This window comes from Ammospiza nelsoni, chromosome 2 (assembly GCF_027579445.1).
Source record: "Ammospiza nelsoni isolate bAmmNel1 chromosome 2, bAmmNel1.pri, whole genome shotgun sequence".
Lineage (NCBI taxonomy): Eukaryota > Metazoa > Chordata > Aves > Passeriformes > Passerellidae > Ammospiza > Ammospiza nelsoni.
Genome location: NC_080634.1, coordinates 70,058,614 through 70,071,942, shown reverse-complemented (window position 1 = coordinate 70,071,942; position 13,329 = coordinate 70,058,614). Strand labels below are relative to the sequence as shown.

The window sequence follows — 13,329 nt, the reverse complement described above, 5'->3', positions numbered from 1 at the left end:
TATGAACTGAAGACCCAGATATGACCTATGAAATGGCTGCTGTGGTGCCATGTGCAGAAAAAGCATGTATTAGCAAGGTATGGTCTTAGAGAACTAAACATACTTCCTCTAATAAACAGAAAGAAAATACATTCTCTGTTCTATTTGGAAAAATAACCTTTACATGTAGTACTCCACTGACAAGCATATCAAGCATATCAAATCCAAAATGTTCAGAGGCACTTAACAGTTACCTTTATTTGTGTTTGGACACTTCAGTAATATCCCTTACTTTAAGAGGTTTTGCATCTTATGTCTATGTTTGGAACAAAAAACAATGGCAATCAACAATTCAAAAAAGTCTGATTGGTCTGTGGCTGGTTTCACTTGCAGCACATGCTGTGGCAATTATTGCCCATAGTACTTTATGGACTTCATATCTTCCAATAGAGTGCTCCCTTTGGATTTTACAATTGTTTCAAGGAGCTTGGCCAAAGCTAATGCTAATGAAAATAATAATAATAAAGGAATTGTTAAAAAAACTGTGGCTCCTCACCAGTGACTTCATCTGTCGTGTCTTTGGCATGGGTACTGCATTTACACTTCTGTTTGGGATGATCTGGGGTGAAAACTGTTCTTTCATCAAGAACAGACATGTATTTTCAAAGCTCTTTGGATAAGGACTGTGGAAAGTTGCTTTCTTCTCTGTCCCAAAGTTTTTGATTCCCATTAACTGTGCTATAAGGATTATATATTTTATGCTAATTCCTAACTACCTTGTGCAAATAATTATAGAAAGGTACTTTTATTACCATTATAGTTTAAACACTAGAAATTACATGAGAGACATGTCTGATGTCATGGACTAAGGAGCACTGTTCTCAATATGAGAGAAATTGGAATCTTTAACTTAAAGGTACATGAAGTCTTACAAGTGAAAAGAAATGAGAAGAGGGGACCAACTTTAAGAAGAAAAGTTACATAACAAAAGAAATTACTTCCTACTGAAACACTGTTAATGAGGTGAGAGGATAAAAAATGTTAGGCAGATTAAAGGATAAGAAATGATGAAGTAAATGGATAAAAGTAATGGACAGCTAAAAGGGATTACTACGAAGAATCGATTCATAGAGACATAAATAGCTGAAGCAAAAAGAAAGCAAGAAAATTTTGGATGAACATCTGAGAATTTGAAGGTACTTAAAATATTAGTGGTAGCATTTATATAAATTAATTTCATCTTCTAAGGGATTTGTATAAAGAATTCAGTAACAAAAATAAAGTCAAAATAACCAGATATCATACCATATTATGCAAATCGCCCAACAGAAGGAAAAAGCAAATAGCTTTACAAAATAAGCACAGTGGTGACAATTGCAGAGCTTCACATTCATTTTTCACATTTTAGAATTTCATTTCTACCTGATAATTTGCAGTAATTGAACTGCATCCTTATCAGCTGAAAATACATCTCTGTAACATCTTCAAGGGAAGATTTCTTGTTCCATTTGTATGATGCGAGAACATCAAGGCACCTGTAATAGCTTCAAAGATTTTTTTTTGCTATTTTAAGGTGTTTACATGATTGTGTCCAAGTTTCCTGATTATTATTCATTTATTGCCATAGCACCTAAAAGCCTAGGTGGCTATCCACAAACTGGTTTTGGTAGTTCACATACAAACATAAACCAGAAGGGATCTAGTAGTCCCAGAGATGGTGCTGGTGTTACTGCAGCTATTCAGTATGTTGCAGCCTCCCCCTTAGGCTGCTTCATTGGAGTCATTTAATGATTATCCCATCTGAAGCAATTGCAGAAGGATGTACGAGGGGGTTCTGCCGCTGTTCTAGGGCAAGCTCAGTGTTCAGTTCACTTCCCAGGTAGGTTAAATCGGTGTTTGTGCTCAAGTGACTGAGCTGCAGCTTCACGCTCTAGATGAATGGTCTAGCCAAGCGCAGCCAGAAGGGGCGAGCAGCCTCGCTGCTCCCTTCACCCCGAGCCGTCATTCCCGCTCCCTTTGTGCCAGCCGCGCTCTCTCTACGAGCGCTGTCACTTCAATTACAGGCGGCTCACAGAACTGAACTGGCAGAAAAGGAGCAGCTCACTGCAGCATTAAACCCGTGCCAGCACTGCCAGAAAGCAAATAGCTCTTCTTCCAGGTGCGCTGGTGAGAGGCTCACAATTGTCATTCTGCAATGCTGTTGCACAAAATCTTAAATACCATTCCCAGCCAAAGGATTAATACTAACTGCGGAGTAAGGGAGAAGAAATTTTTTAGGTTTGTGATCCACAAAGTTTGGCCATCATACGTCTAATTACCCTGGTTGTAAAATCTACTGCACAACAATGTAGTTCAGATGATCAAGTATGAAAACAGTCAGTTTGGGAAAGCAAGTCCAGTCTGGCTTTGACTTGTACCACTGCAGTACATATTAAAGATGCTTCATATTCATATGAACATATTCAGCCTGCAGAAGACTTTTTGCATTAGCTCCTCTCATGGCATCCTACAACCCTTAAGGGACATTGTAGGATGTCCCTTAAGGGTTGTAGGATGCCATGAGAGAATATATATTTGAGGTCGTACCAAACAACAATATTAAATTAAAATTTACAACCGATAAACCAGAATGCATAAACTAGATGGGTAAACTGAAAAAAAAAAAAAAAAAAAAAAGAGCAAAATTGTTTGCTCAGGAAATGAGCAGAGTGGTTTGTAATAGTATGAAAATACTGCAAATGCGACAGTTTTTGTCAGTTCAGACTACTGTGGGCTGTGACCTGAGCGCTACATGACCCTTCTCTGCACAAATAATCATGCAGTCTCAAATTACACAGAGCAGCTCTTCAGCTCAAGCTACAGATTGTTTTTATTTGTAGGCAGGGTTAAAACGGTGGCCATAACAACGTGTACTGGGAGTTACCACCGCTGCTGCTACAGATTGGAACAGGGGGACAGTCGCTACAATTGGCAATTACCGAAAGGATACGGATGCTGTACGGCTGGCAAAGCCTTGTCCAGCTACTTTCTCAGCTGGAGGAGGCTAGTTACTAACATCTACAGCATGTGGCGGATTTGTCGTTGACAAGAGATGTTATCGCGATAGCGACGAGGAAACCCCCCCGATTAAAAGCTCAAGGAGGAAACAAGCTTAGGGGAAAAAAAAAAGAGAGTTAAAATCAGCCGTAATTAAACTCTTGACTCAGCAGTACGCGGCGGGAGGCTGCCGTAGGCACGGCCGCGGCGCGGCTGCTTCTCCTCGCAGGGGAGAACCAGCCGGGGCACAGGAGGCTGTGGGAGAGGAGGTGCCCCGGGACTCCGCTCCTTGCCGAGACCCTTCTCCCCAGCGACTCCTGACTCGTCTGAATCAAAACCAACTCAGACAGCGCTCGGGAGCTTCTGCGAACGGGGCGGGAAGGCGAGCCCGGCAGCCTCCCCACCTCCTCCTCTCCGCCGTTCGGCGACCTTCCTCCCCTTGCGAATCTCCTCCTCCTGCCTCTCCCTTCACGGCCAGCCACGCTGCGAGCCGCAGGCAGAGCCCAGCGTCCGCGGCAGCAGGGAGGCCGGCAGCACTGGGCAGAACCGGGAGCGGAGCGCACGTTGTGTTTTCCTTTGGGGCCCGGCTTGGCGGGGCCGTCCCGCCCCTGAGGCGGGGGTGGCCAGGTCTCGGAGCCCGCTCGGGGCGTAGCCCCGCCGCTCCGCCCCGGGGCGTTGAGGAGGAGGAGGAGTGGGGTGTCTCGGCCGTCCTTCCCCGCCCCGCGGGCTGACCCCGCGCGGGCAGGCAGGAGGCGGCGCGGCGGCGGGGACGTGCCCGGCGGGATGCGCGTCTAGCGGCGGTCCCGGCCGAGCGCAGGCCCCGCTGGCTGCACCTGGCGCCGGGGGAAGCGGCAGCGGAGCCCCGCGTCCTGCGCCCGACACCCGCCATGGAGAAGCGAGGGGAGGGCGAGCCTCTCTCCCACCCCCTGGAGCCTGAGCCCGAGCCGCAGCCGGCGCCGCCGGGGGAGAAGCGCTTCAGGTTGTGGTACGTGGGCTCGTCGTGCCTGGATAGGCGGACCACGCTGCCCATGCTGCCGTGGCTGGTGGCCGAGATCCGCCGCCGCGGCCAGCGACAGGAGGCTTGCGGCGCCCCGGGCAGCGGGGTGCCGGCCCGCGAGGTGCTGCTGCTGCTGGGCTCGCCCACGCTGCGCTGCGTGCCCGCCGGCCCCGGCCCCGCCGCCGCCGGCCCCGGCCGCCCCGCCAGCCCCGCGCCCGCCGTCTTCATCTTCGAGCACAAGGCGCAGCACATCGCCCGCTTCATCCACAACAGCCACGACCTCACCTACTTCGCCTACCTGATCAAGGCGCAGCCCGACAACCCTGACTCCCCCATGGCTTGCCACGTCTTCCGGGCCACCGACCCCAACCAGGCGAGTGGGGGTAGCGGGCGGGGGCGCTCCCCGGGATCTCCCCGCTTGGCTCCTGTCCTCTCCTCGCCGGACGGGACCCCAGGCGCTCCGCAGCCGTGGAGGGGCTGGTGTGCCCGGGCGGGGCAGGGTGCTGCCTGCGGGGCGCTGCGGGACCGCAGCCTCCGCACGCCCACCCGGGGCGCGGGGCAGCCCGCCCGGGGCCGGCCGTGCCCGCCGGGCTCGTCCCGGTGTGCCCCTCCAGCTTCAGGCGGCTGCAGCGCCCTTGGCTTCCGCGGAAAGGGAGGGTGGTGGGGACACAGAGCCCTGCCTGGCCATGGGGTGCATTGCCAGCCCCTGCCAGACCGGGGTATCAGCCTCTGCGGAACGCAGTGCCCGGCGATATGAGGCCCCTTTCTTCCCGGGCCATCCTCCACCGGGAGGCCTCGCATCCTGCAGCAGCTCAGTGCCAAGGGCACGGTTTGCTCCACGATCAGGATTTGTGTTAGAGCGTCCCAGCGGTGCTGTCAGTGCCGGGCGGGAATGGAATAGTGGAGGATGGTGCTTTTCCTCAGACCCCCGTGGCACAGAAGCGATCGTTCGTGACCAGCGGGTCCTGTCGTGCTCACGGGTCACGCTAAGGACACGTGGCCGTGCTCAGGCATATGCAGTAGTGCTACAAACAAGGCTAGGTTTGGGTGGGGACATTTTTGATAAAGTGCCAACTGGAAAAAAAGACCTAACAGTAAGATTGTGTTTTCCTGACTATCTAGCCGGCTTTGGCTAACACATCAAATGTGCAGCAGACTTCTTTCTGATTTAGCATATGTGAGCAATAGTGGGTGGACAAGTCGGTTGGATAATCAATTTAGCAAGATGACAACAAGAAAAAGGCCTTTTGATAACAGTCCTTTGGTTGAGTAAGTCAGAATACCTTCTCCTCAGCTTTCACAAACTGGGGGAAGAACTCTTGCAGTTGCAAGTTAGCTGGCTTACTGCATGTACTGAACAGCTCCTAGGGTTTCTTTGTTTGTTTGGGTTTTCTTAAATGGGGAGGGTGGGAAATAGTAAGAAAACTACTGAAAATTTCTCGGTATATTAACCCTTTTATTTGAGGCAGCACACTTCCACAGAGAGCATGGAGGCGTTTAGATTGCATTCATAGCTGTGGCTTAAGGAAAGGCTTAGGACAGGCAGTATCCCAATGGAGGTAACTGTGCTTAACTTGTTGGCAACTGCTGTGGGTTCTACTCTGCCAGGAGAGCACGCAGCAAGAGCGTGGAGGGGATAATTTTCTGGCCGGGGAGGAGCCCAAATGTCCTTTTAGGAGTTTGGCAGTATGGACTGAGGCAAACTAAGGTTCATGCTGTTGGCAGAAGATGCTGAATCAAATTTATTTCTGGGGTAGGTCTGTACTGGTACCATGAGTTTGTAAAACAATTTTACTTTAAGATAGTGAATCCCTAGTACTCCAGTGAATGTGCAATGTACTACATAAATTTACATTTTGAAGGCTGTTTCTGACTACAGCTCTATCCATATGGCTTTCCTTCTTTCCTCATGAGGAAAGTGCCCTTATGTGCATTGAATTAAATCAAACTGATACTGTAGGTAAAGTCTTCCTATTGAAAGAAGTTGTTAGTGTGAACGTGTCTTGTTCAATTTTTAGTTATACTTGTTAAGATTTTTTTAAACTTTGTTATCATTAATAAAGACTATATCCCTCCCAGGAGCATTACTCAGCACATGATTTTGAACTACAGTGAGGGTAGTAAATGCAGAGCTAGCGATGTGATTCACAAGTGCCTGATTAACAGTCAGGTTTTATTAAGGTACCAAAAGGAAAAGGTGGATTCTTATGCCCACCTTCCTGCCCCCCACCCTGAGTTTTGTTATCAGTTTGCCCAGGCTTGGTTGGCTAAGCCTGTGCAGGTATCTAGCTGTTGGTCTGTGCTAAAGCTTAATCCTGAGTGGGTGAAGTCAAGCAGCACGTTGCTAGCTCTAAAAGTCTTCTTTCTAAGCTCTTAATTGTTTGTTATAGAATTGATGCTGTCCTTGCATGCTTTCAAGATCTTTATGCACTTCTGTTTCATAGTGGTTATATGAACCTTGTGTTGTGTATTAACTTAGAAAGTATTTTTCAGACAATCTCATTTTCCATCTTCGGCTGTAGTGACTTTCAGCCAGCCTAAGTTGGCACTGCTACTGAGAAAAGTGATCCTGTCCTCTTCAAGCCTCAACCCCTTGTTTCTTCCTCTCAGCTTTGTCCTCGTGGCAGCACAACTGTTTATGCAGCCATACAGCAAACAGGATCTGGGAATTGACTGGTGTTAAGCTTGCTTTTTCCTTACCTTCTCTGGAGTATTTCCAAACTGCTTCCCTCATTTGCAACCCTAATGACTGTTTACATCAAGGAAGGTGGATTGGAGGCACCTGGTATCAGTGAGTGGCTAAGAAGGGGAAGGGTCAGATAGCTTGTCCAGAAGTTCTAGAGAAGGTAATTTCCAGAGAAATTGTGGATACTCCATCCCTGGAATTGTTCAAGGTTGGTTAGGGCTTTGAGCAACCTGGTCTAGTGGAAGGTGTTCCCTGGCAGTGGGGGTGGAATTAGCTGGTCTGTAAGACCCCTTCCAAGCCAAACCATTCTGTGATTCTGTGGAAGTTATGCTAACTTCAGGTTCGCCAGGGCAATGCCATGGTATTGTCCACTTTGGCAGTATTAAGTTCGGCAGCATGCTAAGTAGCTCTGGAATGAAGGAAAGGTACAGGAGATGTCTTGGGGTCTCTGAGTTAGAAGACAGCTGGCCATAAGTAGATGTTAGTTATAAAAGTGAGACGTTAATGATTGGCTTTTGAGGAACTAGTGCTACCATGATAATTCAAAAAACAATGTACTGAGAGTGAAACTTTTGGCTTCAAGCCTGTAGCTTTGTCCACCAGCTGTACTGCACAAGGTTTAGGCTGCACATGCAATGCCTATGATCACAAAAAGGGCTGGTATTCATAGAAAAAAGCACTGCCTCTTGCCATTCTCTGCAAATTTCTTTACCAGATGGCCAGTGAAAAGCCAATGTAATATGTGCTCTGATGACATCAGGTGGGAAGATAACATCTTTTAATATTATTTGCTGTGACTGGAGAAAAATGAGAGTGAGCTAGCAGAATGAAACACCTTCATATTTTATTTGAAAGCCTGAAAATTCTAGGCAGAGCTGAAAAGTAGGAGCCAGTGGGGTGACCCTTGTTCTGGAGTAGTACTTTGGCAGATTGTCAAACCCAGAGCTTGTTGGCATTACAGTGGATGCTGAGATAGGTTTTCTGTGGGTATGTGTCTCTTTCCTTTGCTGTTTAATTACAAGGGGAGGCATCTGAAGCCATCTGACTGATGGAGATGGAAACAGAAATGTTTGCCCTTTTTTTTCCTCCCTCAGAGCTTACTACAGTGTTTGCTGCTTCTTGTAACTGTCCACAGCAGTAGCCAGCAGAAGTGGATAAGGGTAGTTGTCCATTTAGTGTTGCCTGGTACTTTCTGAGTAGCAGCCAGAGATTTGTTATTTTGTGTTGCTGTCATATGAGAATTATCAAGTATGCACAGACTGTATGTAGACATCAAATGACGGCATTGTCTCATTTTATATTTGACAGATTTTTTTTACAATCCTGGGAACAGATTATTTTTTTAACCCAAAAGTTAGAATTTATAAATATGGCAGGCATACTCTTCTTGCAGCCACTGAGAAAAGGCTGTTTAATTAGTATTTTTAAGCTCAACTTTAACACATTTTTATCATTAAATACTGATTGTGTTCTATAAACCAGATTTTAATTGTGTGGAACAATCAATGCAGTTTGACAATTGCCTTGAGTTCCCTGTTCTCTGGGGGAGAGGTTTGTGGTATGATCTCTTTCTGCAGGTTTTTTTTTTTGTTGTTATTATCATGCTGATCTAGATTGTGTGTTTCCTGCTTGAAACATGAATAAGCCTGTATGAGAGGATTATTTTTTTAACCTGAACTGCATCCTAAATCAAAGTATACTTTACTTGATTCTTATTAGTGAAAATAGTTGTTTCCTCCAGTTAAGAACTCATTTCATGCGTTTTGGTTTTCTCTTCTTAAACTTAAAAGCATGATGAAAATGTACTATTATAAGGTTTCAAAAGTAATCCAAGCTGGCTGTGGAAAAAAGATGTTCAGGTGGCCAGACCTCAGTTGAATTTAGTTCTTATGGGTATAATCTATAGCTGTGTTAAGGGTCTAGGCTTTCTCAAGGTGAAGCAGAAGTAATGGAGCCTTTTGGTGACAGTGTAAAGCTGTGATAAAAACTGGAGAGATGGAAACTTAGAGACAAGAGCCAGAGACAGCCCACTTGTCTGTTCCAAGAATGTGTTTCTTTTCTGTTGAATAATGTGTTTCAGTAAAGCAAGGATGTAAGACAATTGTTCTGGAAAAGCAGGACATCAGTACAAAGTCTAGTCAAAGGAGGCTTTTATGCTGTATGAATATCATGTTACATAAAGTTTCTTACTGAAGAATGTAAGTAAGAAATGTTTGAAGAACTAAGTTTGTCAAGTTTAGATGCATATTTCTGTTGTCCTTTGATTATTATGTGATATAGGAGCATGAGCTTAATGGCAATGAAGTCAAGGTGTAGGAAGTACATACATACAGCATTGTTGAAATTCATATTAAGGTATTGCACCGGTTGAGTTGTCTGATAAAGATGTGTTTTGAGTAGGTATAACAGACCTGACAAAATAGATACGCTCTATGTTTTGAAGGATTCTGTAGCAAATGAGAGAGCTCACGTTTGGTTGATAGCACAATTTGGTTGCAGGGGAAGGATTTTCCATGAGAAAGATATGTTGTCTCAGTTTTTACCAAGAAAACAAGTCTTGGAGAGGCCAAAAAAATGAACATTTTCTAAGTTCGTGTGGGTCAGAATTTCATTCATGGGTTGAGAAACTGAAAAGCAATGACTCAGAACAAAGCATGTATGTTAAGGGCTTGCAATGAATGCAGAATTGTTTGGTGAGCAGCCTTATTATCTCTAGCATGCACGGGCTATACAGCCTCAGATGAAAAGTCTTGCACTCTCTTTTTTGAAACAGAAAGTTGAGAGGTTAAGGTTTAATTTTTGATTTCCTTAATAGATTTGGCATTTTTTTTCCTGAAAATGAGAGTACTTTTAATTTTAGGATTGTAAAGTTATCTTTAAATTTTGGTTTTGAACATCCTGCCCATAATATTTTTTTTCCTACATCTCAAACAGAATAAATAATAAAATTGTTGAATGTTTCTAAACGGTGATGTGTAGCCTTTTTATTCCCGGCCAATGTTTAGGAGAGGAAAGATAATGGTTTTAAGTACCCTTGTCTGTCCTGTTAGTAGAAAGAATTAATTCCTTTTTCCTTTTGCAGTTCATGAAAACCACCTGTTATTTGTGGAGTAGAAGCAATGTCTTGTAGTTGAAGCAATATATTTTCAAAAAGGCCAAATAAAATACATGAAATTATGTATTTCACTGAGAGTGGCTGTGGATAAACAGTGACCAGATGATAGGGCTGTCTTTAAGAAAGGAGATTGTGTGTATCTAAGAATACCAAATCAAGGCTTCTCTTCTGATTATTTGTTTCTAGGTTGTTTTTTTTGGGGTTTTTTTATCCTGTCTGTCAATGTAGAGGCAGTTTCTTTTGAAAACAATTAAATAAAAATCTGACTTTAAAAAGATTTAGCTAGCATGTGTGTGTCGTCGCAGTAAGGAGAGTCGGATTTTTAGGGGTGATGGAAATCTCTGACCAAGATGCTTGAAGGTGGTTGTTTATAAAAGTGAATTCTAGAGGAGATTTAATTTCTGAACAGCCGTTATGAAATAGTGGTGTTCCTGATGCCTATCAATCTCTGCTCTTTGCTAAGGTTTGGTACAGCATTTGATGTGCACAGCTCACCGTTCCTTGGATCTCTTCCATGGATCTTCCCCACTTGGAGCTCCCTGAACATCTTGAGTTTCTCTGAGGTAAAGTGGTGAATAAATACCGCAGTGAATTGGGACCAGTTCAGAGATTGCTGTCTGCTCTGTAGGTCATGCAGATTTTCAGCAGCATTGGCATGGTCCCCTTGTGGTACCAGCTGTCCTCTGCCACCTGGTTTTGTTTCCTTTGTGGTTTCAGATACCATTTCAAGAGCAGGGACAAGGAGGAGTTTATTTCCAATGTGGCTTTTGTCATGTATGCAAACTGTGCCATCTTCCACTTGTATTATGTGCTGTTCTGAGGCACCTTTAGAGACCACAAGGAGATAAAAAGACCTACAAGACCTTCAAGGGTGAAAATCTACTTGCAGAGGTCATTAACTAATGTGGTGTTTCCAGGGCTGCTGAAAACCAAATTTAAGGCAGCAAAGTGAAGTTATTTAGTTCAGAAATAGGCTCTGTGCTTTCCCGTTCTCTGTCAGCTGTAATACAGTATCTGCCACCTTTCATTCTGACAAATACATACATCAAGACCACATGTAGTTATATGGGTTCTAAAATAGAGCATCACCAATGCAAGACAGCATATGATCATTTGACAAACAACTGTATTGTCCCTGGAGAGGTCAAAGTATAAAAAGACAATACTGAATTGTCACAGGGCAGGATAAAAATATTGGAGTGGTTACACCAGGGATGCAGGAACTATGTGACTTCCTATTTTGGGATTTGTTTTGAGTACCAGAGAACACACATAAGTTTTGGATGTGCCTGTTTTCACCCATGAACATGTTGAGGTTTTTTACTCCTTTTCAAGTGTATTAATCGGGTGACATCTTGTAGATCAGTGAGATAAGCAAATAAATATTCTTGATGGTCCTGTAGGTCTGAAATTACTCTGTTATTTCAGTCTTCCCCTTGGCATTGGTCAAAGGTAAATGTGTTTGGGCTGGATGGGTTTAGTTATGATAGTGTATTTAAGATTTCAGAGAAAAGAGCATAAAAACCCACACAAGCAACAAAACCACACACATTTGACTGAAGGGGCTCATTGCAGCCAATTAATTAGAGTCTTAAGTTTTATATTTTATAAAAGTTAATTATGTATCTTGAAAAATCCAGTTAATTTTTATTCTGAATGCAGTCACTCTCTATCAGTGCAAAGCCTATGGTTGTCTCAAGCCTCCCTCCCTTCCTTGCCTCTGCCTCTCTGTAGCAGCCACCCTGCTTGAAATGAGCAGCAACTGTGCCTTGCTGTTTGAGGCAAAGCCTGCTTAAAGCCATCCCTCTTAGGAGAAATGGGCTGCTTAGCCCCCCGCCCCCTCTCCCTGCTGCAGGGAATTAGGACTCAGAGTGAGAAGTTAATTACTTGGTCCTCTTCTGGAGAGGGTGATGCTGCCAGGATTTCCACTGCTCCCTTAGCAGACTCTTTCTGGAGGAAGAAAAAGGAAAAGCTTGGCACCAGCAAGACTATTAGGTATCATTTTACCTTCCCAAGATCAAGCTTTGTGTCTTGGCTTCAGCTGCAGTGCCTAAACGTGGTTTTTATGTCCTTTTGTGTGGTTTTAGTTGAGTGAACTGAAGAAAAACTTTCAACATGTACCTCAAAGGCTGTCACAGCATGAATAGATAAGGTTGAAGGCATATAGTAAATACATGTATGACATGTCCTAAATTTTCTGCTCAGAGCCTCAAAAAGATGTCATGAGCTTACAATTTTGTAGTTGTGTTACAAATCCTTTCAGTTTGGATTGTTTTAAGAGTGGCAAAATACTTCAGTTGAACCACTGCAAAAAAGAAACACTTTTTTTTCATTGTTAAATTTTTATTGGACTCCTAATGCTATTCAGAAACACTGCTTGATGCTTTGGAGGAATTGTATCTATTCAGCCACATTTTCTGACTTTATAAGCTACTTGTAGTAGTAGGTTTTCTTTTTTTCTGAGCAGATCTGGTTGCTTTCTCATGGAATCCATAACTTTCCTTTTAGAAATAATTTTATGTATTTGAAATTAGATAGGCTTTATAAAATAATATTTTCTAGAAATTTGGAGGGGTAACATGGTGAGAATTTTCTTCTGTATCTCTGGAACTGCTGAAGATAGGTAGGATTACACAGTATTGGACATGTGGCACTTTTGTGAAGGATTAAATAAATTTAAAATGCAAACATGAAAGAGAGTGTTGTTCAAAGCCACTGTGAAAGACTTGTAGAAGCTGTTGGATAAGATAAAACCAATAGCATAGAAGTGTGGCTTTTTTCCAGCTCTACCATCCCTAGCTCTGTGGTTTTCCCTCTCCCATTGCAACTGACTTTAAAGGTATATTTCAGTCATGAAGTTCATTTTTGTATGTTGATAAACCTTAAAGAGCTTGCTCTGTTAAAGTGACTGGGGTTATGTTTTGTTTCATTACTCTTCTTGGCAGGAATATGTAGATCTGCACAGCGCTGTTTAGAGATCCTTGATGAATTGAAAAACATGTTGAGGGAAGTCAGAATATTATCCTCCAGGGCACAGCAGTGACTGCCTTCCAGACTGTTCATGATTTTGTTTTTCCTAGCAAGATAAATAAATATTTATTGTTTTAGAATGCTGATGTTAAATATATTTCATGTATTGTGTGACACAGATATGGATTTCCTGTTATGTTAATTCAGAAAAAGGGCAAAAAGCTGCAATGTCCCAGGAACTTTGGGAATAGTCAGTGGTCTGTGGGTTCTTAAGTATTTCTGAAATAGAGTAAATACTCAATAACAGAGCAGTGAAAGACCAGGACGTGCAGTGCTAACTTGTTGAAGCATATTTTTATGTGCCTGTTCATGGTTGGTTTCTGGCTTTGGCTTGATTATTCCTAACAACTCCATCTCAAGTTACAGTAAGATTTCTAAATAAAAATAGAGTAGGCTAATGTATATTTAACAGTGCTGTATTTGCCAGGGAGAAACCAGTTGCTTGCTTGCTGCTTGGCTGAAGGGCAGAAATGAAGCATCACACCA

The 13,329-nt window shown here is 43.8% G+C and overlaps 1 protein-coding gene across 1 annotated transcript in view; it reads left to right on the top strand.

Moving 5' to 3' along the window:
- The first annotated feature begins 3,902 nt into the window (after positions 1 to 3,902).
- The window catches only part of TBC1D4 (TBC1 domain family member 4), a 99,704-nt gene continuing 90,277 nt past the window's right edge, over positions 3,903 to 13,329 (top strand). Inside the window, exon 1 of the mRNA XM_059493379.1 lies at positions 3,903 to 4,385. Within this exon, the coding sequence (XP_059349362.1) occupies positions 3,903 to 4,385 (483 nt within the window). The remainder of the gene's footprint in view (positions 4,386 to 13,329) is intronic.